Source organism: Stegodyphus dumicola, chromosome X1, assembly GCF_044657685.1.
Source record: "Stegodyphus dumicola isolate Sdum_Otavi_A_Nest chromosome X1, ASM4465768v1".
NCBI classification, from domain to species: Eukaryota; Metazoa; Arthropoda; class Arachnida; order Araneae; family Eresidae; genus Stegodyphus; species Stegodyphus dumicola.
This window is the reverse complement of record NC_140780.1, coordinates 49,751,543-49,779,086: the sequence shown is the minus strand read 5'-3', so window position 1 is coordinate 49,779,086 and position 27,544 is coordinate 49,751,543. Positions and strand designations below refer to the sequence as shown.

General features: G+C 31.4%; 1 protein-coding gene across 7 annotated transcripts; it reads left to right on the top strand.

The window, feature by feature from the left end:
* Window positions 1-1,169: 1,169 nt before the first annotated feature.
* On the top strand, window positions 1,170-27,544 carry LOC118187695 (uncharacterized). Of its 7 annotated transcripts, none has more exons than XM_085807138.1 (3): window positions 1,313-1,362; window positions 20,296-20,482; window positions 20,778-27,544. In XM_085807138.1, the coding sequence occupies exon 3, from the start codon at window positions 25,149-25,151 to the stop codon at window positions 25,617-25,619; it is 471 nt and encodes a 156-aa protein (XP_085663264.1). In that variant the 5' UTR covers window positions 1,313-1,362; window positions 20,296-20,482; window positions 20,778-25,148; the 3' UTR covers window positions 25,620-27,544. The 7 variants fall into 7 exon arrangements, 5 of the variants coding, with proteins under 5 accessions (XP_085663266.1, XP_085663264.1, XP_085663265.1 ...); XM_085807139.1 differs by lacking the exon at window positions 1,313-1,362 and adding an exon at window positions 1,893-2,219; XR_015038367.1 differs by lacking the exons at window positions 20,296-20,482; window positions 20,778-27,544 and adding an exon at window positions 3,847-4,277 and having other exon boundaries at window positions 1,170-1,362.

Below are 27,544 nucleotides of genomic sequence, written 5' to 3'. Positions count from 1 at the left end.
CTAAAGCATCAAACTACTCAACTTTAGAAAATTTTGAATAGCAGTTTTACAGAAAGAAAGAAAGAAAAAAAAAAAGAAAAAGAAAAGAAAGTAACAATAATTAAAATATAAAAGGAAAATGCATCCCAACTTACATTTTCATTTCGAGGTTCTTTTACTATGTTCATATTCAAAATTAAAAAAATATCCTAAAAACTTCTAAGTTATGTAACATTGCTTAATTTCCTGGCTTTCTATTAACTTAATGATTATTGGCTATTTGTGATGTAGCTAATAGACTGGACGTTCTGCGTAAGCGTTGTTTAGGAGTATCTCTCTTTACACTTCTTTTAAGTATCTATGCCTTATAAGAATTAATTTTTAATTGGAGTTTTGCAATCTAAATGAGAATTATTCATTTTTCATGCAGCTGAACCCAGCTGAAGTGGAATTGTGTGAATGACTAGTGAATTTATACCTATTTTTTAACAAATTTCGATCATTACAAAATTTAATATAATTTCTGTTTGCCTCATTGAAGTGTAAAATAGAAATATATTTTTAATAGCACATTTTCAGAATAAGATCAGTGAAAGAATAATTTAGAATACTTCAGTATTTTCTGTAATAATATTAGCATTCTGACGAGTTCGATACCTATCAAAATACCCTATTTCAGCACGTATTTTTTTTCCTTATTTTTTTACCGTCAGATGCTTAAAATTTCAAAAATATTCCATTAAATTTCTCTTTTTCAATTCGTTTTAAAATAGATCGCTTTACGGAGTGATTGTTTTCGTCTTACTAACAAAAACAAACCCTCACAAACTACCTGCGAAGGTTGTGCCGAAACCATTCCTTCTAAATGTTGATATTTATGCCAGCCTGATACAAGAACCAACCAAGCACAGCAAAGAAAACATGAATTGACATTCAGACCTTGATTTCGCTGATGCACATTCACCTTTTCTAGTTGTTTGCAGATGATTTGAGTTCTAAGGACTAGGAGAGACAACAGTAAGAGCGGGCGAAATTCAAGTTACAGGAAAATAGTAGATATCTTACTATACTATATATTGCAATGTTGGTATTACTACGTGTTCTTATTGGAATGTAGTTTTTTTTTTTTTTTTTTTTTGAAAGAAATAATATTGCGACAGTTACTTAGAGTTTATTCTTGAATTCTTTTTTCTTAGTTATAGCTCATTTATTATATTCTCACTGTAAGCATATCCTTCCGAAATTAAATTATTCACATAATTTTTCTCTCTCAACTTTCGGACGTTGGAATTAGAAAAAAAAAGGGGGGGGGAGTTGAGAGAGGAAATACAGTAAGTAATGGAACTCATAGCTTCGAAGATTTCACTTTTGCATTTACTCAAAGTATTTCGTTTAATCTATTTCTTAACGATTGACAAAATTTTGATTCTATGACTAAATAGAAACAATTTTCATATTTTTTATTTTATTTTTGTTTGTTTAATTATTTATTATTAAAAGAAAAATAACACAAAGATGTTTTCTTTTACGGATGGAATGGAAACGCAGATGAAGGTAGACCCCGGTATCTTAAACGATATAAATGATTTTAACGGTTAATTAATTATTTTTTCGTTAAAACTCGCAATTTTTAGACTATTGTAAAATATAACTTCTAATTGTAAATGAGTAAATAAATGTTATATTGGGTATAGGTCGGGCGCTGAGCGTCCGCTGCTCAGTGAGCTCTAAATGAAAGTTTATTATGGGGTTATCAGATCTAACGATGCCTGAGACTACAAGAAACTTTTCTCAGAATGAGCGCCTCTTTCTTCTACAGGTGGAAGTTTCCTAACCGAAACACGTTTGCGGGAACCAATGTCCCGGGCCAGTGTCCAGTGTTCTATGACGGGCATTTTACAATGGAGGTGAAAAGTTTTGCTTGTGTATCTCATAGTTTTTTCCCAAAAAACTGGTTTTCCGTTAAGCCAACCAATCAGATATCCCGATAATGAAAATTCGCAGCTAAGTTTCTTTTCGACGCCCTGTTGAAGGTAGGTATTAGATGTGATACCAGTTTTAGAGGCCACTGTTGGCGCCCAGTGCGTTCAAAATTTTTGCAACCTCTAAATTCTGCTCGCGCAGCATTCTTCGTCTCTGGCAGGGTCTGTGGTTCTTGACGAATGCCGAAGATTGAGTGCGATTAAGAAGTTCCTGACGATCATGGAAAATAAATCAGGGAAGGGAGAAAAAAAAAAAGGGTAAGATTTTCAGTTAAGCTTATCATTCAAAAATGGGAGGCAAATTTATTGGATTTAGTAGCCTTTTAAATAAGTTATTGCATACCTGAATGCAGATGTGTGTAATGGAGGTGTAAGTATTTTTAATAGCATTTAAATATTATATAGTTATATGTAAAACACAGTTAATTGCATAAATATAAATGATTCATTATTTTGCATTTCACTATTTTTATTAGTACTTTAGTTGCAAAATTATAGGTGATACATTTTTGATGACATAATTTATTACTCCATTTATATGTATAAATTGACAGTGATACATACTAAAAAAGAATATGGAGAAAAGGTGAAATAAGTTACCATACAGATACTATGAGTTTGTTTAAAGAATATACATGGGTACTGATGCATGGATGCAAGCACGTACAAGTGTTTATATTTATTTACTTATGTACTGTTGTCTGCAAGTCAAAATTAATTGCATGAATACAGTCAAGTCAAAATTAATTGCATTATTCTTCATTATTTCGTAACTTTAAAATGGGCATCGCAAGCCCATATTTCTTTTATTTTTGCATCTTTTGTAACTATCGTAACATCTGTTGAAATTCCAATTTGTGCTGCTTGCTAGTGCATATGGATAAAAAATACTTTGAACTGTAGTTGACCATACCAGTCACCAAGTGGTTAAAACTGATGAATACTAATAGTTGAGTTCAAACCCAGGCTAATGACTTTGTTGTATGGGTGTTTTTTGTGCTTTACCTCATGTGCAACATGAGAAGGAGTCAGTTTCCCTTGGAAAATCCTCCGCAAAGGTACCCTATCTCTTAAGAAGATACTCCTTGTGTGCTTTCCATATTCAAGTAACCTAACATAATATTGAACAGTTTCTACGTAGGCAAGAGAAATTAGTTTGGTGTAGTGAGGATCCATATTGCAAGCAAAAAAAGTAACAGGCTGTGATCTTGAAAATCCTATACTTATGTGGTATAATTTACAAAATGCAGTTAATTGCAATATTTTATTTATCAATTGTTTATTTAACTGCTGTGATTTATAAGCATGTATTGATACAGAGGAATTCTAAGTACAAATGATTATGATGAAATACCCACCTGTTTATACTCCCATATAACTGTGATGGAGTCATGTGCTAATAGTTAAACCTCTTTTTTGCTGAGTAACAGTGTTGCCAAAATCAACACCTTGGTACATTTGCATTTTTTTGGTTTTTGTTTTATTATAAATTTTGCCCACTGATAAAATCGTTGAATGGTGATAATTCAACTCAGATTCAAATTATAGTAAATGGGTTGGTTACCTAATTGTTTTTGTGGTTTTCGCCATATGTAACATAAGTATGAACCAGTTTCTTAAAGAAAGCCCTAGTTTCCATGGAGTGTAGCTGTTTAGTATTTGTTATATATTTTATTTATTAACTTATTTAAAAAGTCATGTTTATTAAAAACAAAATTTCTTCAGTGCTTGTCATATAAGTTTGCATATTTTTTTTGTTTGTAGCTAGTTCAAATAATTTTAGAAGGGATTTTTGATTTTAAAATACTTGATAGGCCAAATTTAATATGTAAAAGTCTTTTAAACATTAAATAATGTATGAATAGAAAATTTGTTTCCTTTCCAGGTGGATCCAAGATTTGTTTTGAAAATTTGTAACCAATAATTTATAGATATTATGTAATTAAACCCAATCATACTGTGGGCTCACCAGTAGCTGAATGTATAAGACTGCTGAACTATGATAGCTCCTGGTAAATGGTAGTTCCTGGTAAAAATGGTCAGTTATGTGGCTATTTTCATGGTTTTTCACTACATCAAAGCTAAGTGATGCTCAAGGGCCTGCTAGTGTGAAAGTATTATTTTGTGTTTTCTCCGTCAAATTTCTATTGACCGCAAGATGGCGCTACTCTTCTGCTACACTTTGTGATGTTTATAATGAACAGAAATGTACCAGAAACAGATATTGTCTTGTTATATGCAAAATTTAAAAACAATCTGTAGTAGTCAGAAATTATACATTTCTTTTTAATAAAAGTATTTTTATTTAGAAAGAAAGCATGAAATTTCAACTTAACCCACTCTTTTTTTTTTAATACATATAAACGCCAGCTACTTGATCCCAATTTTAATTCCTTCTTGCATTTATATATATGCAATTTTGAACTGTACTTATTAGAGCTATTTATTCTAATTTAAAGCATATGTTTTACTTTTCAGTTGTTTGTATAGTAGGAAGTTAGCAGATAGCTTTTGAACGTATACTATTTCAGCACAAAATTTTCATCATATTCCCATCAGTTGTCCTGTGCAAAGAAATAATTTACTGCCTCTATTAAATATGTAACTAACATATTAATAAATTATGATATAAAATATGCATATCTGTTTCTAATACATACCAGAAAAAGTATTACTAAAAGAAATTTAATTGTAGGTACTAAAGACTTTTTTCTTTTTTTAATTATTATTGAATTGTTTTGAGGAAGTATTAAAAAAAATAAAAGCTTTAATAATGCAGATTTAGAGCTGTGATGAGTAAATGCAACATTACAGATGTTCAAATAAGGCTAAACTTGTTAGGCAAAAAAAGATCAAATCTTATTTGGCACAGAATTTGAGTAAAACTCAAAACTAAAATTTTTTTTTTTTTTTTTGCCTAATTTTAATATTACACTGGTGTGTTTTTCTTCCAACTACATCTGTGTTTTAGATTTGATTAGTGTATCATTAAAAAATTAGAAATTAAATGTATTCCAACAATTTACATTTTCAATGTTGCAGAATCTTGAACTGTTCCTATGAAAATCATGAAATTGTTGATACAGCTGTTCATTAAATCAAACATTATGCTTTTCTCAGTTTGTTATACAGAAGAGAGACAGACATAGATATAAAATATGTTTCAAAATCACAACAAAGCAACATAATAACTCTTATAATCACAATATACCCTTAAGAAAACATTTAGTTTTGTATATCAAGTGCAAAATTTAAAAACTAGGCTGATTATAAATAATATAACCATCACACATGCCCACAATATAAGTAGAATGAGGTATATACACAGTTTTAGTAAGATGTGCATATAAAGTTAGGCAAAAAAGCAAGCTTATTAACCTTCTAAAACCGTGCCAAAATTCTCATAATATAGCCTTCAGACTGGCGCAATCCGAAACAGTTTTGCCCCCCTCTTTGACATTTTCCTAATGAGAAAAGTCGATAGTCCCCTCCATGGATGCAGTAAAATTTACGTTTGTCGGACGCTGTCCCATAGTTAGATGGGTTGCTAAATTTGAGATTTTTTCGATGATTATTTTGCTTTCATTTAAATAAAGATCTAAATAAGCATCCAGTGCACTATTTATTTAGAAAAAATGTATGCAATGTGTATATTTCATTTACTATTTCTGATCAATCTCGGCAATAATTTGTGAATTTTATAACTTTGTTTTCACACTTCATTTATATTCTCGTATTTTCGTATTAGAAATTAGAAAACAAGAACAAAATTTTACAAAATATAATAAATACGAACTAGCTTTGTAAGTCTGCAGGCTGGAATGTGATTTTTAATAACATATTTTCATTAACAAAATAATGGTAGTGACTAATTTAATGAAATAATAATGATAAATTCATTAATAATATTTATTACTATTAGATGATTAGAATGAGATTCTATACAATTAGATTTTGAGATGAACTTATAGCAATAATAAAGCTTTACATCAGAGAGCTTTAAATCTGCTTTTTTTTTTTTGATAATTTTGTTATAATAATATAAAAAAGAAAATCCAAGATACATTGGTTGCGTTTCATCATTTAACTTTAACAAATATTACATTGGACTATCAGGCAAAGGAGGTATATCTATAACGAGAATTTTTCTTTGTAAAATTGGGCCCACCAACGGCTGAGTGGTAAAGTCGCTGAATACTGGCAGTTCGGTCCGAGGTTTGAATCCCGCAAACGGGCTGGCTGCATGGGTGTTTTCATGGTTTTCCCCATGTGTAACGTGTATACAAGCCAGTTTACGTTAGAAAGTCCTCCTCAAAGGCATCCCTTTCCTTAGGCAGATAGCCCTAGTGTGCTTTGCCATAATTAAATACACCACCACATCTCTTTATAGAATTGGCTTTTGTTTATGTTAGCAGAGAAAAAAAATCTGTGACCTATACATGTAATCATCAAAAGTATTTTTCAGAAGTTTTAAATGTTCATGAAGAATTAATTATACGTCAATTTCTTTTTCATAGGTAAAAATTTCGTCTAAAACCATTGTTATATCCAAAGGTTGAAGTCTATTTCATTTTCGACGAATATTCTATTTGCACATAATATATTTTCTAATTTATTATAGAAAGAGTAATCTTTCACGTTTTCAAAAGAGTAAGGACATACTGGGTGTTGAGTAAATCTGTTTTTCATATTTCTTTCAGTAATGAAAACGATTACCCTGGAATATTTTCAAAGCAAAATTAAGAAAACTGTTTACGACAAATTTTGCATAAAGTATCTTCTTGTGTATTTTTTTAATTTAAAGTGTGAAATTTTCTCTTTGAAAAAATAAAAAATCATGAACGGAACAAAATTAATTCATGAGAAATAACTTTGAAATGCAATAATTCCATCGTAATATGAAATAGTGGAGAAAAGTGCAATACAGTTTATTTATTCACAAATAATCCCCTCATATGCGTAATTTATGTACTGTCGAATGAGAAACATAGGTTAGTAAATTAAACCGGTTATTTCGATACTTTTCCTTTATAAATTTTTTTACGGGTCCTTCAGTAGAGAGGTAAAGGTGGCTGAACACTTGTAACTCGCTCGGGTTTGAATCGCGGCTAAAGGGTTGGATTCATGGTTTTTGTGTAACGTAAATACAAGCCAGCTTCCCTTAGAAAGTCCTCCGTGAAGGCATTCCTCCCCTTATACAAGTAATTGTTGTGTGCTTTGATGTAATTCAGTAAACGAACAAAATTAATCCAATCAAACCTGAAGAACGGGTTGATTACATGTGGAGTTTTCCACCAGGAACGTAAATGTGAGCAATTTCCTCTTAAAAAGGTTTACACGAAAGCATCCATTCCCTTAAGCAGATAGCGTTCGCGTGCTTTTCCGTAACCCAATCCTAAATCTCGTACATATAATAGTAAGTTGACACACATCTTATTACAGACAAAATAACAACCGTTTTTTTAAAGATTTTTTTTTATTAACTTGTCTGGATTCCCTTTATCTCTTGAGGAGTATAAGAATTTCAGTAAATAAAACTGACAGAAATTTTATACAATGTAACTGATGTTTTGATTCAATTTAGAAGTAACGTGAGCTTTACTGATATTTAAATACTTTTCGGCAGATCTCATCCTAAAAGAGGATCTAAAGATAAATTGATTTTATTTAATTTACAGTCAATGAAAATCATTGAATGAATGAAAATCACAAAAACTATTGTGCATACAATTGTCTCTTATTTATCTCCTGATAAATCAGACAAAATTTCCTACATAATAGAAGCACTTTGAAAGAGTTAACAGTTCTTAAGGGTTTTATGCACTTAAAAAAAGAAAAAAAAAATCTTATTATTCATAAATATAAAAAGGAAGTAAACGATAAAAGCGGTTTTACCTATTTTCTAGAAGAAATCTAAAATATTAATCTATTTTTATTTGCTATGATTAAAAAGCATTAAATCTGGTAAGCTTAAACAGCACTCAAAATCGCTGATGTTTTAATCATAGCAAAAGTCAGTACTAAAAAAATTAGCACTAAAATTATGAGACAGTGCTCTAAAGTTTGAGAAAGAGATGGCTTCTATTTGATTTTTGAGTACATTGGCGTGAAACGAAACCTGCGGTTTTTGCCAAAATAGTAGACAAACTGATAAGAAGAGGGAAATAGTGCGTAGCCAGCGGCTATTCTGAGCAGCTACAATGGACCACCCAGACATCTACAGATAGGTGATTCTCTAAAATAGGGAGGGGATGGCTGGTACAACAGTTGTACCACAGCCTGCGTTAAAGAAAGTTATTTTCCTGCTACAGCTGCTGTACCAGCCGGCTTCAGAAGGTTAAGTATACAAGCAACTAGATATATTTACCCACATACAATATTAATCAGAATAACCTGTGTATAAAATTTTATGTGTGAGAGACTGATAGAGTCCGTATCAAGAATAATGCATCCATGAAATAAAATTAGTGAATTACATCAAGCAGCATTATCATTAAACACTCATAAACATGAGTGTCATCTAAAGCCTTGATTCATTAAGTGCATGCAACTACTTGACATAAATCCATGTATATCATTTCTATTCAAGATAAATTAGAATGAGTTGCACACAAAGTTTTGAAAATAACAGTGTCAGATATACAAACATTTTAGAATCAATGTTACTACAATTATTTCATTTAACTAAAATTAATACACAAATTTTCAATTCAATAAATACAGTCAAAAGTCGTTAATCCGGAATGATCTATAATCCGAACCTCAAAGCTACAAACTTTCTGCGCATGCATCAACATGTAATGCGTTAACGCACGCGCGTAATATTTTTACGCATGCGCATAATACGTTTACCCATGCACGTTTAATGTATAACAGATGGTATACATAAACTGAGCTAAAATTATCTAATTATCTATTTCAGTTTTATGTTACAGATTGAGTTGTTCCTTAATCTTCGAATTGGATCCTGCTTATTTTTTGCAGACTGCTAGAGCAATTTTATAAAAGTAAGCTTGAACTTTCGATTATGTCAAATAGAATTTCCGATGCTGGAGCTGCCAAAGGATCTGCAAAGCGAAAGCATGTTTTGATGTCCATTAAACAAAAAGTGGAACTGCTGCAAAAAATGGATAAAGGCATGAAGAAAGTGAAAGAGAGGTGATTTGTTTCTCTAACCATTCCGAAATCTGTTTATCAATTTCACGCTGCTCTGCGGAAGGGGGGGAATGTTGCGACGCGCAATGAACTGGAAGTTGATCTGTCAGCACTATCCTCGTCTTCAGGGCAGATGATTTTATTTTATTCGGCTTATAATTCCTCACTAAATGTAGTGTTTCATCTCGATGTACTCCGATATAATTTAAATCAATTTCCTCATCAGTATAAATATCACAAATACTCATCAAATAGTGGTTGCAATTTTCTAATTTCAACTATACGTAATGTATGCTTTACGCATGCGCGCGTTGAAAGAAATGTAAACAAATAAATATTAAGCTTTTTTTTTTTTTTTGTAAATTTTGATACCCTTTAGATCATAATTGCTCTTTATTTCATAAATTACGGTTTCATATTTTTAATTTTATAATTTCTGCGTGCCATCTTACCAGATTTAAACAGAGGATCGATAATCCGGAATCACCGAAGTCCCGACGAGTCGGGATTAAAGACTTTTGACTGTACAATTATACAATTAATTTCATGGTACTTTTCCGTTTCGCCGGCGCAAATCTCGCCAAGCAGACTTTATTGGCCACAACACAGAGCATACACATATAAAATGTTAACAAATGTTGGTTCTAAGAATTTTTTGTTTTGAGGGCATAAACATTTTAATATCGTTTAAATTTTATAAAAAGCCAATAAATAAAGATAATAAATTTGTAAAAAGTCATTAATTTAAGAATTTACTATGCTTTCATGGTACAACATCCTGATTCATGTGACTCCAAGTGATCTCATCTCACGTAAACTACACTAAAAAAATCTAATTCTCTCAGTAATTATCTACATTAATTTCAAGTTAAATCTTAGTTTGGACTACAAGTTTAAATGCAAGAATTATTTCAGTTCATACGAATAGCTTACTCAGAAATTATGTAAAACCAGAGTGCTTTATTTCGCTAGTGCATTCTCATTAGATTGACCTTAGGGCATAAAACTGGACTATCTGTTAAAAATTCTCTGTAATTGTATGCCAGTATTGAAAGAAACAATGAATCTGATAAGAAATGGCTGCGACTTATTTTGAAAATGAGGCATAAAAAGCTACCAGCGAGGATATTCCTGGGATATTCCGTTTGCCATCAGTTGTACCATTATTGGCGACTTTATCGCCTGCGCCGGCAAAACGGAAAAGTACCAATTTCATTTAAAGAGTGTAATGTAAGTATTGCTCATGATGTACAGACATGTGTTTTAAATCTTTTGACAAGTTTAGTACAATCTAAAACTACAGCAATTAGTTCAAATCTGTATGCACATCATACGTACATGATATTAATCACAATGTATCATACATAAAATTTTGAAACTGTTAGTGCTGAATATCAACTATTTCAATATTATCGACAACATGTAATAAAACATAAAGCCATTAATGCAATTAATTTCGTTTAAAGAGAGAAATATAAAACATTTATTATTTGATTTATTATTTAAGACAAGCCTATTATTTACAGACATGTGTTTAAAGTTTTTTACAAGATAAGTAGAAACCGAAAACATGGAGCAGTGAGTTTAAATTCGTATACACATCATTACATACATGACATTAATCACTACAAATCATGCATAAAATTTTGTGACTGTTAGTGCTAAATATAAAGTATTTCAATATCATCGACAGAATGTAATAAAATATGAAGCCGTTAATACAATAATTTCATTTAAAGAGAGTAATTGCTTATTTACAGACATGTGTTTTAAATATTTTATAGATCAGTACAACCTAAAAAGATATAGCAGTGAGTTCAAATCTATATGCACATATCGTACATATATGAATTGCAATGAATCGTATCTAAAATTTCCAGACTGTTAGTGCTGAATACCAAGTATTTCAATATCACCAACATCATATACTAATGACATACATGGCATTAATCACATTGAATCGTATATAAAATTTCGAGACTGTTAGTGCTAAGTACCAAGTATTTCAATATCAGTGAGAGCATATAATAACAAACATGACATTAATCACAATGAATCGTATATAAAATTTTGGGACCATTGGTGCTGAATACAATATCAGTATCAATCAATATTTCAATACCATCAACAGCATATAATAAAACATAAAGTCATATTCCATAAAACAAAAGTGTATTATCTTTATTAATTACTTATAGATATGTATACCTCGTGAATCCCCATTACATTAACCACAAAACATTCAACCAGATAAACACAAATTCATACACAACATACTGATACCTGGCACTAATTAAAATGAGCTATGCACTATACATTTTTGAAGCTGGTACAGAGAGTAATCATATGTTCCAGGTTCAAAGAAAACAAATAAAAGAGCCAAAAAGCAATACATTTCATAAAAAAGGTAATGCAATTAACATTTCTTATAAAATATAGGCATGGATGCATTCTTAAATTTTAATTGCATTAGATTCACTTCTCGAAGTGTTAATAATTTGGAAAAAATCAAACGTATCTCAGATATATATATATATATATATATATATGTAAGATAAAAAATATGTGAATCAAAATTATAATTTAAACCAACAGTAAGTTTTTAATTCTCTTTCTCAGTTCTAAAAATTGTAATAACTTCTCTCTGTGTCATTTCTAGACTTTCCTTTTTCGCACGGCCTGTACAGCGATGATGGCATAATAATTGGAAACTGAAACTTTTTAACTCAAACCCAAACCCTTCTCTGTGTGTACTTCCATCTTGCAAACTACACACTTCAGCTTCGCTGTCTGCCCTTCTAAGATGTAATTTCGCTGTCTTGCTTGCTGTCGCTGTAATATAAAAAGTGTAAATGCTCTTGAATAAGCACGATTAGCATGCCAAGTGAATTGTGGCCACAAACATCAACTGGAAAATAAAAATGGAATGAAAACTGCCTTGACTGCCAAATTTTAGATATTACCAAGTCGACATATTGGCATACTACACAATCAGAATTCTTCCTCTTCAATATGCAAGGTTTGTACGGTCCTTAAAAGTCCTTAATTTTGGCCAAAATGAATAAACGGTCCTTAATTTTGCTCATTTGACATTTCTTATCATTTCTAATGATTGCCATTCTAAGTGTGAATTACGATTTCTCATGAATATGGAATTAAAATTACACGGCTCTTTACCAATCTGTTGGCGGATTTGCGTTGCAAATGATAAAAAAAAAAAAAAAAAAACAGCTACCCAAACGAAAGTATCTGTGTCTGATTGGCTATTCACCCAATCCTTCGAAACAGGTGTTATCCATAAATTTAGGCAGATTGTGACGAAAGCGTGAAGCCGGAAGTTCTTTAAGAGGCGAAAGTGATGATGAAGGTGCTCGAGAAAAAAAAAGGGGGGGGGAGATTCTGAAAATATTTGCCAAAATTAGAGCAATTCCAACCTGGACGGCCACAACCCTTCCGACGCCAATAGGAACGAGATGCCTGGAAAGTGCATTTTCAATAAACTGTGGCTTCATCAAGCTGACTACAAAGACTGGATATTGATGGATGGCAATCCTTAAATGTGGTCTTTGTCTGAAACAAATTGAAATTGAAACAATTGAAACAGAGTCAGCGCTGAAAATTCACATGAAAATTAAGTTTCGTTTTATCATTTCAATTTGTTTTTACACGGTTTTGCTTAGCTTAATTTCTGTGTTTGTTTCAATTAAGCCATAAATTAATTTTTTATCACCTTCTATGGAGTTTATTCTCTTTTGCACATACTATATGTATGGGATATCGGGATTGTGAGTCTATTTCTGCAGAGGGTCTGTTATCGATTTCGCGGGAAATCTGTTGGCTCCATTTCGATTTTAGGTCGCCAAGGGTAAATTCGGTAACGCTAGCCGAGAAAAAGTGAAGTTCGGAAATACGTTTTGAAGCTTCAATAGACAATTAAGTATTTAGTTTAAAACTATGTTGTTGATAGTAATGCATAATTTTTGCTAATGGCAATACAATTATTAGTTGAAAATAACTAATTAAAAATTTTTTAATATTTTTAAAGCTAAAAACAACTAATTGAAACTAATTTTCCTGAATTAACTAGACGAAAAATTAACTTTCATGAATTACTAAAGTTATTGGGTAGAAGTTTAACTGAAAATATACATTCCGTATTATATATATATGTATATATATATATATATATTTATACAGTACAAAGTCCGAGGTCTGGACTCGTCGGGACTTCGGCAATCTCAGATTTGAGATTTTTCCAGATATTAGATCATTTTAAATCTACTAAGATGGCACGTAGAAATTATAAAATTGAAAATATGAAATTGTGATTTATGAAATAATGAAGCATTTATGATTTAAAGGTTATCAAAATTTACAAAAGAAAAGAGCTTAATATTTATATGTTTACTTTATTAAACATTTCTTTCAATGTGAGTTGTTTGATTTGTTTTCTCTGCTAATACTTTAGACTAATACTATAGACATATAATTTCTTGTTCAGTTATTAAGTTCCATTGTTCAAGTCCTGTAATTGCTGTGTCGAGAATTCCGAATAACTTGTCAATCAAAATTTTTTCTCGTTCAGTAACCTCTCTGTTACTTTCTTCACTATCGGTAGCTGTATTTTCTGGATTTAGAACCATACTACAGATTTCGCCCTCCGTTAATTGATTGATGATTGGGCATTGTCATCGCAATGAAAAACTTCTGTTTAACTTCGCTAAATTCTGCCGCCTGGTGCGGCCATGCGAGATCTGGCGCTGGTTCTGGCTTTATGTGAATAACAAAACAGTTATTCTTAATTCAAATAGCACTAAATATAATCGTTTGTCCTATGAGTATCATTAACAAAATCTATTTTTAGCATAAGGAAAGAAATTTCTGCTAAATCTCCCCTTGTCAACATTTTAGCGCATTAAACTTAAATCTGTAATCGGATAATACTCTATTATTTGGCATCGCTGCATGAGTCATCACTCAAGTTGTCATCCGTTGATAAACATGCGGTGATGAAAGCAAAATACAATAAATAATGATTCGCGATTACAGCATCAAGGATATAAAATATTAGTTGGTGTAAAATTAACAAATGTTTCGGTTTGAGATTATGCTAAGCAGATACGCAGCTATGGAGTCAAGTTACTAATCACACAAATTTATACTAAAATAATTATTTCTTCAATAATGAGATATTTTATTTAGCGCCAAACTGAGATTAAGAATCGGGATTTCCGACATGTTTTTTTATGATGAGGAAAAAAATCTAATGCACGAGCGTAAAGCATACCCTTTCCCTTCAAAAAAGCCCTAAAAAATTGGTTGGTGGTGGCTTTGAGGTCTGGATTTTAGATCATTCCAGATATTGGATGTCCGGATCTCGGACTTTGTACTGTATATCTTTCAAAATATAACTTACCAGTATGGATTCACTCTTTTAAAATAATTCTACTTTAATTAAACTTAAGAGATAATATAATCAATTAATCAATATTGTTTAGGAAATAAATTATATATATATAGTAAAAAATGTATATTTTCACTATTCAAGTATTCACTGTGACAAGTATTCTTATCTTGTCACATGAACAGGCCTCTGTGGAAAGGGGCTTCTCTGTAAATAAAGCAATTGAAATTGAAAATTTAAGTGACTCATCATACATTTTTCGTAACGCACAGTATTTGATTACGTAAAATTTTCTGGAGGTGTTCTTAATATCGAAATTAATAAAGAAATGAGATCAGCAGCAGCTTCTGAAAGAAGCGGAGTTCGTTATTTAGAAGTTCAGTATTTAGAACAAAAGTCTTTAACTAAATCTGAAAATTCAAAGAGGAAAAGAAATATTATTGAGGAAGAAATTGATTATATGAAGCAGAAGAAAAAATTTCTTCAAAGGGACATTAAAGATATTAATGAAGAAGTAGATGCTTTAGCAGATGAAGCTGAGACCAGCAGGAACATTGATTTGTTTATCAAAGCAAATGAACTTAGAAGAATAGTTAAAGAAAAGGAAATAGACATAAATAAATTAGATGTTAAAATAGCTGAAAAGATTTCAGATTTAAAAAAAGCACAAATGTTTTGTATCTTTTATTGTACAGTTTATTATTCTAGTATCTTTCAAAAAACCAAGGAAATAAATTGTATGTTTACAAATCAGTTATTTTAATCTGCAAAATATTCTTACATTATGATTATAATAGTAGTTGATTGTGTTTAAATAAATATCAAATAAGTTAAATAATAATCATGTAAATCTCTAAAATAGTGACTGTTATTAGTGTAAAATACACTTATACATGTTTTTCAAGAAATTATGTTCCTAATTTAATGTTATCTACTTCATAACTTGTAGGGAGTTAGTTTAATTTTCAAAATTGTTTTATGGTAAGTATTAAATTGAATTTAATAATAGTGCATAATACACACTTCTGTTAGTTTCTTAAAGTGAAATTACAAGCATGAAGTCGGTTGTATGGATAATTGCTTTATTCTATTCATTTTTTGTTTGCTGATAGGTCCTTAATTTTTTCTTTGATGGTCCTTAAAAGTCCTTAATTTTCATATAAGGAAAGGTATATGAACCCTGATATGGATTTAAGTACGCATTAACAGTGTTCCGGCTTTTCCTTGCTGTTATTGCATATATATATATAGAGAGAGAGAGTAGGTTAAAATATATATGTTGAAAACAGGATTTTCTCCATTATAGAAAATTTTGGATATTTTTATAACATGAAGATGAAAAAATATGTAATTTAAGAAACACAATAAATGATGCAATATAATCAGTGCTCATAAACTATGGCATACTCATTGTCTGAGATTTTTTAATATATGCTTAGCATGCAGTATCTGAACGTAAACTAAATACATATCATAGAAGTTTACTGGGCAAATCAGAATAAAAATTTACACAAATATTTCTATTCTTTGAATACATTTAAATTCAATTCACATGATCTAAGTATACAGTTATTTACTGTATTACTGACAGATTCATTTATTTCTTGAGGACTATGAGGGTAATATCACTAGAAATAGAGCAATAACTTGTATGAAGTGAAATAAATTTAAAAAAAAAGTCCTGAATATAAATTGGCTAATAAAGATCAAACAAATTTGGAGTTGACAGATAGATTTTTGATAGTGCACTACAATAACTGTAAGATGAGAAGTATTGAGCTAACTACACATACATATTAAGAAGCTTGTTTATGTACAGAAGTTGACAGAAAAAATCATTTTAAAAGAATTTCAAAGCTTTAAAATTTTACATCATGTTAGTTTTTGTTTAAGAAATTTTGTAATTATGTATTTGTATTAGATCTGTATTATGTATAACTAATGGAATGTATTATGCTTAGCATTTCCATCAGTTATATGTTGCTAATAATTATTTAAATACAACCATAAAGAAATTGTTAAAAGTAAATTTTGCAGTATGGCATGCAACAATATATAATCCTGTATTACTATTACCAAACAGCAATACTTTTTAATAAAATATACTTTTTGTTAAAAGTAAATTTTGAAGTATGGCATGCAACAATATATCATCCTGTATTACTATTAGCAAACAGCAATACTTTTTAATAAAATACACTTTTTCTTATTAATGAGCTATGTTACATTTGTTGAATGTATAGCCAAAGTGTAGCGGTTCATGAGTGTCACCTAGTGATGTATTTTGAGGAACCCACTGGAAATTGGGAACCGGAATTTTGTCTGACAGGCCTTGAGCATAAGTTGGCCTTGCTTATGTTATCCGAGTAGGTACTATTTTTTTCCCTTAGTGTAAGCCCTCTTTAATGACATATCTTCCTTCAGCTCTCACAGGCTTGACCATAATCAATTAAACCAAACCAGTCTTGTACCTCAAAATATTGCTGAACCCTAGGATAAAAGTACTTCTGCATATCCTCTTTAATATGAGAATGGGGAAGGACATTATTGAGAGTTATTACTTCTGTGTAGTGCAGAAAAGACTTCTTCATGAATGAGATGCATTCAAAGGGAGAGGACTCTAAAAGTTATTTTAATTTATTGACCATTTTTTTTTCATTTTATTAATTGGCAGCCAAGGCCATGGATAAGCTTTATGTAGGTGTTTTAATTAAACTAATACTTTAATTTATATGAAAAAGCATAATATCTGAGAATTTGCTTCCATATTATATTGAACTTTCTAAAGCCGGTGGTACAACTGTTGTACCATGAAATTTACTTGCTTTTAAGCCAGCTATGGTACAACTGTTGTACCAGCCTTTCTTTTCCCCTTTTAGAGTAACTCTTTAGAATCTCTAGGTGATCCAGTTTCCTGTGTCAGAGCAGCCCCTGGCTATGCACTGTGTTCCGTTTCTTATCTGGTTGGCTGCATTTTGGCGAAGACGTCTCGTGCAAATGTACTTGAAAATAAAACAGATGCTAACTCTCTTTTAAACATTAGAGCTTTTTCTCGTGATTTCAGTGTAACTTTTACCCTTGCGCTCTTATTCAGTTCTTATTATGGCACCTCATTTCAAAGGTCTCAGTCAGGACGAAATTAATAAGTTGCTAAGAGATTTAGAAGGGAAAACTTTTGTTGACACAGTTTCGCACTGTTCAGATACAGAAGAAATATGTTTTAATCAATCTTTTAATGAAGATAAAGTTGCCGATGACTTCAAAAGCAACGCTAATAATTTATTTGAATGAAGACAACCAAATGAGCATGACAAAGCTAACATATTGACCTTTGTTGATAATCCTGGTATAAAGACTGAATTTTCGGAAACTATTGTGCTGTTCATTTTTAAAAATTTTCAGATGAATTGTTTAAAACTTTAACCAGAAAAACTAATCGATATGCTTCTCAGTCTTAGAGTTGCGGCCAAATATAAGCGGAAAAAGAAAGCATTTTGTTTTGAAAATATTCCTGGCTAATCGTTTTGATCGCTAAAAGAAATATAATAAACTTCCTACACTGTAAATGTCAACACCCTGTATGCCCTTATTATTTTGAAAGTACGAAAGATTAATCTTTTAAAAATAAATTATAAAATTTATTATGTAGAACATATGTATATCCATTTCATTTAAAATCAAGGAAAAATCAAACTTATGACGATGGTTTTGAACGAAATCAGCCTATGAAACAAAATTTACGTAGAATTCTTTGTAAACATTTAAAACTGTTCTGAAAAATATTTTTGATAAATTTATATTTTCTAAAATTTTAAATCTTAGATTAAAATTCTCTTCAGCAAATATTAAAAAGAAGCCTCAAAGTGCTCTCTGTCTCTCTCTCTCTCTACGGACACCACGAAAATGCAAATATTTAAGAAATTACCTTATCAGACTTTACTTCACACTGCAGGTATAAAATGAATTGAATATATGGGTATTTGGAGAATTTTTTCTCTCCTAACTTATGCAATATCCGATTTTATAAAGAAAATTCTCTCTGCAGATATATCTTCTGTGCCCCGATAGTTCAAAATAATATATGTTAAAGTTAAATGATCAAACAACTAATATATCTCTTTTCTTTTTTATACTACAATAAAAAAGAAACATATTTAAAGCTTTATTATTGTTTTATGTTTATTTCAATATGTAACAGTAATGGATTGTATTCTAATCATCTAATAGTAATGAATATTATTATGAATTCCTTATCATTATTTCATTAAATTATTAATTATTATTATTTTATTAATGAAAATAGATTATCAAATATTGCATTCTGATCAACAGGCACATAAAGCTACTTTATATTTGTTATATTTTGCCAAGTTCTATTCTTCTTTCCTAATTTCTAATAGAAACAAAGACACAAAATTCACAAATTATTACTGAGATTGATCAGAAATAGTAAATGTTATAGAGTTTAAATTAAATCAAAATAAATCTTAAAAAGTCGCAAATATAGTAACCTATTGTAGACTATTGTCCAGAGTCCTACAAACATGTAAATTTTACTTCATCGATAGAAGGGACAAATGTCCAGCCTAACGACTTTTCTCATTAGGGTACAGTAAAGCAGGGGGAAAAGTGTTTTGGATCGTGTCATCCTAAAGGTTATGAGAATCTAAGCCCAGTTTTAGAAGCTTAATACAGTCTGAAGAGAACCATCCCTCATAATGTCTTTAAAACTATTAATGATAGAATATGTACTTTGCATTTGAATTATGAAACATTGTCAGAAAGTAACAGTATTACAGTTTTCAAATATATATTTATTTGAAATAAGAGATCATCTGTTAGCAATAAGTTATCTATGTAACAATAAGAGATTGACCTAAAATCAGTTAATCTCTTATTGTTATACAGTTCTGTTAGTTTATAGATTTCATGGAATTGCAGTATATATCATTTTAAGTAATATTTTTACCTTTCAGTAAAACTAAATGAATAGGGGTTCCCTTCTGTTATTGGGGCTGGATTCAGAAAGGTATGTATTGTATGTATGTATGTATGTATATATTTATATGTGTGTATATATTTATATGTGGATTCAGAAAGGTATGTAGTGTATGTATGTATCTGTTTATGTATATATGTATATATTTATATGTGTGTACACACACATATATGCACATACATATATAATTTCTTAATCTGGTCCTGATAACAGAAGAGTACTTGAATATGTAATTTTTATATAATTCCTAGGAAAATAGAATTTCAGAAAATCGAAATTTAGATTGTACATGTAGGTATTGGGTACACAGATCTTAAAATTCTTGAAGAATTCCAGATTTCTAAAGTATTTTCTTACCTTGTATATGAAAAATTTATTATTTAACTTATATGCTTAAAGGACACATACACATTTCTATCATAGTATTTGTCAATTGTCTGCGTTCATCAGCTGGAATCCAAATAGTGTCCTGTTTTACCTTTTTTTCACTATAGCATTTAATCTGATTTCAGTGCAGTAGGTGTCTTTTAGCTGATGAAGTGGTCATTCATGAAAGCTTAAGTGGAGTTAAGTATTTGTTAATCTGCTGAGCACCATGGTTGGCTTTATCCAGTTATGAGATTTTTTGTGACTTCATATATATTCATGCATGATTAAAGATATTTTAATTTCTTACTTTAATGATATAAATGTCATCTTGAGGAATATAAGTTTATGAAAATAGACTAAAGTAAGTAATTATACAAATTGAGCTAATAAATGGTGTTTAAATACAGGTCTTCATGACAGATCTATAAGCTTGTACAATGCAGAGGGTTAATGTAGTTTTTAACACTCTGTCAGGCGCATTTGATCTGCTAAGCACACCTCGAGCACTTTTGTTTACCTTGCCTCCTTCAAACATCGTCAATCCTTCTCCATCCAGTTGGCTTCCTGTCTAGTAGTGCCACTGACAGTCATAAGGTCAGTCACTCAATACATTTCTTTATTTCCAGTTGATAGATGAAATGATCATTGGGTCTGATTATGTTGCAATTTGACAAGTTTTCTTTGATTTTTTAATACTGTATCACATTTCTTGGTTAGCTATTTCATATAATGAAATACTTTATTATCTACAAAACTGAGTATGTATTTCAGCTCTGGTGCCTGCTCATGTTATGAATTGTAAACTGTTTTAATAATTTAAAATATTGTTTATTACAAAATTTGACAAATACACTTTCATAACGACATTATAGATCTTTGTTTGATTCAGGCTTCAAAATATCAAAAGCAAAATATTTGATTTGAGAAACGCTCAAGGCTTTGAAGAAATTCACCATTTATTGGAGGCATCAGATGAAGAAGATGAGGATGTCAAAGATGAAGATTTTGATGTCAAAAGCTACATTGATTCAGAGGATGGTGTAGACGAATGTGAAGCAGGATCAGAGACAGAACAACAGGAAAGCGAAAAAGACTACATTGAAGAAACTGCTGACTTTTATTTGGGACAAAGCCAGACCACAACACTCCAGTAAGTTTGGGTTCAGCAATGGTGGTAATGTTTTGGTTTCCTATGTTCCAAGAGAAAACAAAAATGTCCTTGTATCGTCATTGCATGATGACCAAGCTATTGGTCTTTCTACTGCGAATGTCAGAAACCACAAATAATCAGTTTCTACGATGAAATAAAGTTAGGAGTAGATATCGCGGATAAAATGTGCAGTTCGTATAATGTGTCTCAGAATGTAAAACGGTGGCTCGTGATAATCTTTTTTACAATATACTTCAATCATTTTTCAGATCGTACATGTAGGTATTGGGTGCACAGCTCTTAAAAGAAGGTTGTTCATAAAACAACTTTCTAATGAACTTGCTGAATGAAATTTGAAGTCTATTTCGATGCCAGTATGCTTACAACAAAAGTTAAAGAGATACACTCCCAACCAAGAACAACAACAATCTCAAAATTACGATGAGCTACAGATATTTCCATAAAGGCGCAAATGTGAAACATGCTATTTGGAGACTTTTAAGAGAAGATTAAGCTACTATGAAAGCAAAAAGTGTCTCACACCAACCTGCCTCTCATGTGCATGAATAAGATATATATTACTGTATTCACTTGTAATAAATAGCTTGTTTGATTAGTTTTACAGTTCTTATGTTTACTTTTTAATTACTTATATTAAACTTGTATGACCTATAATAAATCTCTTGAATTGCACCAAATTGTTGTGCTTTTTTTACTTCCCAAAGCCAGATACTTTCAAAGAACATGAAAATACTGTGAGTTTAATCGTATGTGACATAGGTAAAACAGAAAAGTTCAAATTAACTCGTAGCTGAAGCCTAAACACAAACTTCAACCTAAGAGAAACCATGGCCCTTCTCAAGCTTGCGAATCATTCTGCCATATGTCAAGGCTTCCTGATGTTTTCTCGTAGCCATACTGCTTGTACTGTCACATTTTCACTCACTGAAGAGAATGCTTGGAAAAACTCATTCCTTTCTGCATTTTATGTTGCTCGAACTGCCTGCGCTATGAGAGACTTCACAATTGGTACATAACTGTGGTGACTGAAACTTTAGTGATAAAATGTAAATTCGGCTAGTGAATGCTGGAATACTAACTGGCAAAGCTAGGCAATGGAAGTTAAATTTGATAGTCTTGCTACTAAAAGCTCTATAGACATAGTCTCCATGCATTTTGAGTGCCCTTTGTACATGCTGACATCACAGTGCTGATATTTGTATATACATCATTTTGTATTGACTACCTGATCTCTTATTCATATTGTACGTATCGTAAAAATCCCTTTTCCGCAATTTCATGGTTGTACACTGCCCTCCAAAAGTTAAGGAACAGCATGTTTTCCAAAGCTCAGCATTATAAAAAAGTCAGTAACATTTAAATTCACAATTTATATGCAGGATAGTAACAAAGTTTAAAAAAATATATGCAAAAAGAATAGCTACCATTTTTATTTTATAGAAGTGAATACATCTATTCCTTGATTTTATACGGTACTCATTTTACGATTTTGGGTTTACATGGTTTAAAAATTAACGGATTTCGAAAATTTGATAAATTGTATATTTGGCTGCATATATGCAAATACATATATTTGAAGTTATTTTTGAATCTCATTCCTTTGGTACCACTGATGGCAACAAGATGGAGATTCCCTGTGCTGTAAAAAGGGGAATCCCCGTAGTATGTATATGTATTTCACAACAGTAAAGCTATTTGATTTATGTGAATTAGTGCAGTATCAGTATTTTAGCAGCAAAGTTTACATCATTTTTATCTACATACAGTGAAAATTGTTTAACACGAAACTGAGGGGACTGAAATATTTTTTCGTGTTAAAGGATATTGGGAAAAATAAAACATATATTCAACAAAATTAAGTTTATTAGAGTACATTTGCTTACATATAGATATGTATATATGAATACATTTATTAAAAATCAATGAAACAAAAACATCCACAAGAACTTTAAAAGTTTTTTGAAAAATCAAAACATTTATAAAGTTTCTGGAAAATAATCTCTAATTTTTCTTTGCATTGTCTTTTTTAGCATCAAATTGTAAACAACTTGTTCAATGTCATCCATTTTGTTATTCATTTCGCCATTGAAATGTGTGTCTAAATAACTGCGCATACTTTTCATGATGTTCCTCATTTTGGATGACGGGGGAACAGGAACTGCCTTATTCATTTCATTTTCGTTATCGGAATCTGCATCAATGATATTTTTTTAGCTTTAAACAAACTGCAAAATGTCTTTGTTTTCCATAGTTGGGGCTGTACACACATTATCATCAACTACTGCAATGAATTCTTCCGGTAATACAGTAGGATGGTTCAATAATACAGAAACTTTCTCAAACATTTCATTAAGTGTCGGCTCAGCTTAAATATCCTCCATCTCCATTTCTTTTGACACCAAAGAATCTGATACTTTTGAGAATCGTGCATTATGAAAACAATTTTCATTCATCCTTGGAGTTACTAAATTCCATGCAGAGTTAAATATACGAAGAGACAGAGATGCAGCATGCAACATATGAATCAAACTCACAGATTTTTACTCGCATTGTGATGTACTCATCACCGAATTCAAAAGCCAGCTGATGAGAGAGGAGATGTTTGTGTCGTGTTTGTAGGTGTGGAAGGTGAAAGTAGTTTAGATAAACAAAACTGGCTCGTGTCGCAGGCTATTCCCAGGGTATTTCAAAGCAAGTTAGTTTCTTTTCTACGAAACATGTGAAACCATCTCTCTTTCATTTCACACCCCTCTTAAATCTCGCCTGCGGGGCAGGTGTTTTCTGTATTTTATTCATTCCCAGAGAAAATACCTTTTCGTGTTAAGAGAAACTTTGTTTAAGAGAAACTTTGTTTAAGAGATTTAAGAGAAACAAAATGTATGAAAATATATAGTAGTTTGTCGAGATCATTGTATTATTTCGTGTTAACCGATATTTTGCGTTAAACATATTTCACTGTATTTGAATGTTTACTGGCAACTTTTCAACATTTATATTTTTTGGGCCATTTTTAAAATTTATGTAATTTTTTTAAGGTTTTATAATGCCAAAAGATTTGAAAAAATTAATTAAAAAGAAAAGCTATTTCTTTAGAAACAAAAAGTATTAGATCATCTACATAATAGAGAAAGAGTAACAGATGTTGCTAAATTTTAGTCCATGAATGAAGCCACAATAAGGACAATTAGAAAAAATAGAGTCTATTAGAAAAAGTGTAGCAGCTGGAACTTGCAGCAGTAAGAGCACAATTTCATATGTAAGAGATGATACAATGAAAAATATGGAAAAGGCATTAGTGATATGGATAGAAGACCAAAATTAAAAACGGATTCCAGTTGATACTAATGCTATTAAAATTAGGCTTTAAAGATATGTAAAGCACTTAAGAATCAGTCACCGTCGACTTCGTCAGATGAAAAAAGGTATCTTTTTCTGCAAGTCATACTTGGTTTGAGAGATTAAACAAAGACATTCTTTACATAATCTAAGATAGAAAGGAGAAAGTGCATCTGCTGATTTGGATGCAGCACAACAATATCCAGTAGAATTTGCTGAAATCATTGCTGCCAACTCAATGTAACTTCAGTGCTGACGAGTCCGGATTGTTCTGAAAAAAACAAATCCTGAAAGAACCTATTTAGCTAAAGATTGCAAATCAGCTAGTAGTCATAAGGTAGCAAAAAGTTGTATAACAATTCTTTTCTGTTGCAATGTTTCAGGCCATTATATAATGAAACCATTGGTTATTAACAAATCAAAACCACCATGCTGATTTAAAAGAATAAAGATAATAACCTTCCTATTTATTGGATGGCTAATAATAAAGCATGGATCACTGCCAAGCTTTCAGTGAATAAAGTGTTTGTCCCAGATGGAAAAAAATATTTATGTAAAAAGGGATTGCCTTTTAAGGGCTCTACTATTAATTGATATTGTACCTGGTCAACTTCAAGATTTACAACATGAAAATGTAGAAGTTGTCTTTTTACCAAAGAATACAACTTCCTTATTACAGCCATTAGATAAGGAATAATTTTTACTTTTAAGGCATTGTATATCACACAAACCTTCAGATATATTTTAGAACAAATGGAGAATGATGAATCTCTTACTCTTATGGATGCTTGGAAGAAATTTGCAGTTTTAGATTGTATTAAGCATGTTGGACTGTCATATACTCAGATTAAACAATCAGTGCTCAATGCATGCTGGAAAGCAGTATGGCCAGATGCTGCTAAAGATGAGAATGATAGATTACCATTAGAACATCAATATTCTCAGATCACTAAATTGGCTCAAACTGTAAGAGGAGAAGGTTTTGAGGATTTAGCTCAGGCAGATATTGAAGAAGAAATTTCTGATAAAGAACTAAATGAGGATGAGTTAGTTAACATGATTCATGAAACAAGTAAACATGATGAAGACAATGATTCTGATGAGCAATCTGAACCAGTTGCGTCCGCAGCAAGAGTCATCAGCGTAGGACTTGAATTGGTAAACAAATTAGGTAATCATTTTTTACAATATGACACGATTGTTGGACGAGCGTTTCGATTCTAATGGGAGCTTAGTAAGTGCTTAAATCAATATGAGGAGGTTTACAAAGATTTAAGGGAAGAGAAAAACCCTAGGCAATTGTTAATTTCGGATTTCACTACAAAGTCTTGTCGATCTGAGATCTTCCCTAATTTGTCAATCATTGAAGCAGAATCTTATCAAAAACGCTCAAGTGATGAAAATGACATCATACCAGTAAAGAAGAAAAGACTAATAATTCATGAAAGTAATGACAGTGATTAAACTTATAATAATTTTTTTAATGATCTTATAATTTTCTTAATGTAAAATAAACATGTACTTCTATTCTGTACATATGTTTATTATTTTATGAATGAAGTATAATTTTATGTATTTTAAGATGCCTTATTTTTGTTTGTGTAAATAAACAACTAAATTATGCACTTTTTCATTTTACATAGCAAAATCCAAGATTTTGATTTACATGGTTTTGTGTGAAACCAATCTTCCGTTTAAATCAAGGGATGGGTGTATTTATATAGGAGTTAGAGAAAAAATGCAAAAAAATGTAAGTTTTGTTCATGAGTGTTGATCTTCATTTGTTATTAGCAGCTTCATTGACAATAGCTAGGAGAGTCTATCAATGTGCAGGTGAAGTCGTTTGCCTGATCTGTTGAGGTGGCGGGCAATCAGATGGATGGAGATGGAGTGTCACAAGCTGATGCTGCTAGATATCTCAATGTCTCTCATAGTGTGGTCCACCAACTATGGAATTAGTTTAAAATCTGAGGATTTTGTGTCTAGAAGACATATTTCAGGCAGACCTAGGAGTTACAACACCTGCAGAAGACCGTTATTTAGCTCTCTTGGCTGAAGGAGGAGTAACATTATAGTGCCTCAGCTTATGATAGATTGTTTAGTGGCAAGACAAACAAGAATCTTGGCTACTACAGTGTGCAGATGCCTGCACAATACAGGTTTGTATGCAAGACGACCAGTTGTTTGTGTCCTCTTGACACGAGAACACAGAGGTGCTCCTTTATGTTTGGCAAGAGAGTATGTCTCCTGGACTAGTCAAAAATGGGCATCTATTCTCTTCACAGATGAGTCCAGGTTCACATTGGAGAGTGATTCAAGTCATCAGCTGATCTGGAAGGAATAACGCACCAGATACAACCAATCCCACATTCTGAAAAGACACAGATACAGAGGTGGTGGAATAATGTTTTGGGCTGGGATTTCTCTCAGTGGTCACACTGACCTGCATGTGTTCCATGGGAGGAACTTTGTCCGGTGTAAGATATCGAGACGAGATCCTTGATCAATATATCCACCCATATGCAGCTGCTATTAGTCATGGATTTCTTCTGATGGATGATGAGCTTGGGTTGCTGAAGAATATCTTGAGGGTCACAATATGGAGCAGATGGAATGTCCAGCTCAATCCCCAGACCTGAATCCGATAGAGCATCTTTGGGACTACCTTGGGAGACATGTTGCTGCTTTATGTCCTCCTCCAAGATCGTTAGATGAGCTTGGACTATGATTACTCTGTGTCTGGTCATTGCATCCCATTTCAGTGACCGACAACTTGACTAAAAGCATGCTGTTCCTTAACTTTTGGAGGGCCGTATATGTTGAAGAATGAATTTGTTGTTTAAATTTTGAACACTAGTGTTAAAATGTGAAAAAGTAAAAATTTCCTTTTTCATGAAATTCTAGAATAAAAGTATAATAAAATGATTGTATATATTAAAATCTTGGTTACGGGTTCTTAAACTGTTTGTTAATATAAATTAGTTCATATTTAAGTAATTTGTTAATTTTTTCATAGATTAGTTTAGCATATCTCCTACTTGCTCATTTCAGGTGAATGCCTTGCTTGTCATATTATATTCGAATCATGATTTCTTTCACTATTGTCAATGCTGCACACAGGTCTCCAGATTTAAGAAGGCCTGTACCTA

Excerpts from the sequence above, each read along its gene's own strand:
- LOC118187695 (XM_085807140.1), top strand. The coding sequence starts at position 25,149 with ATGGAGAATGATGAATCTCTTACTCTTATGGATGCTTGGAAGAAATTT.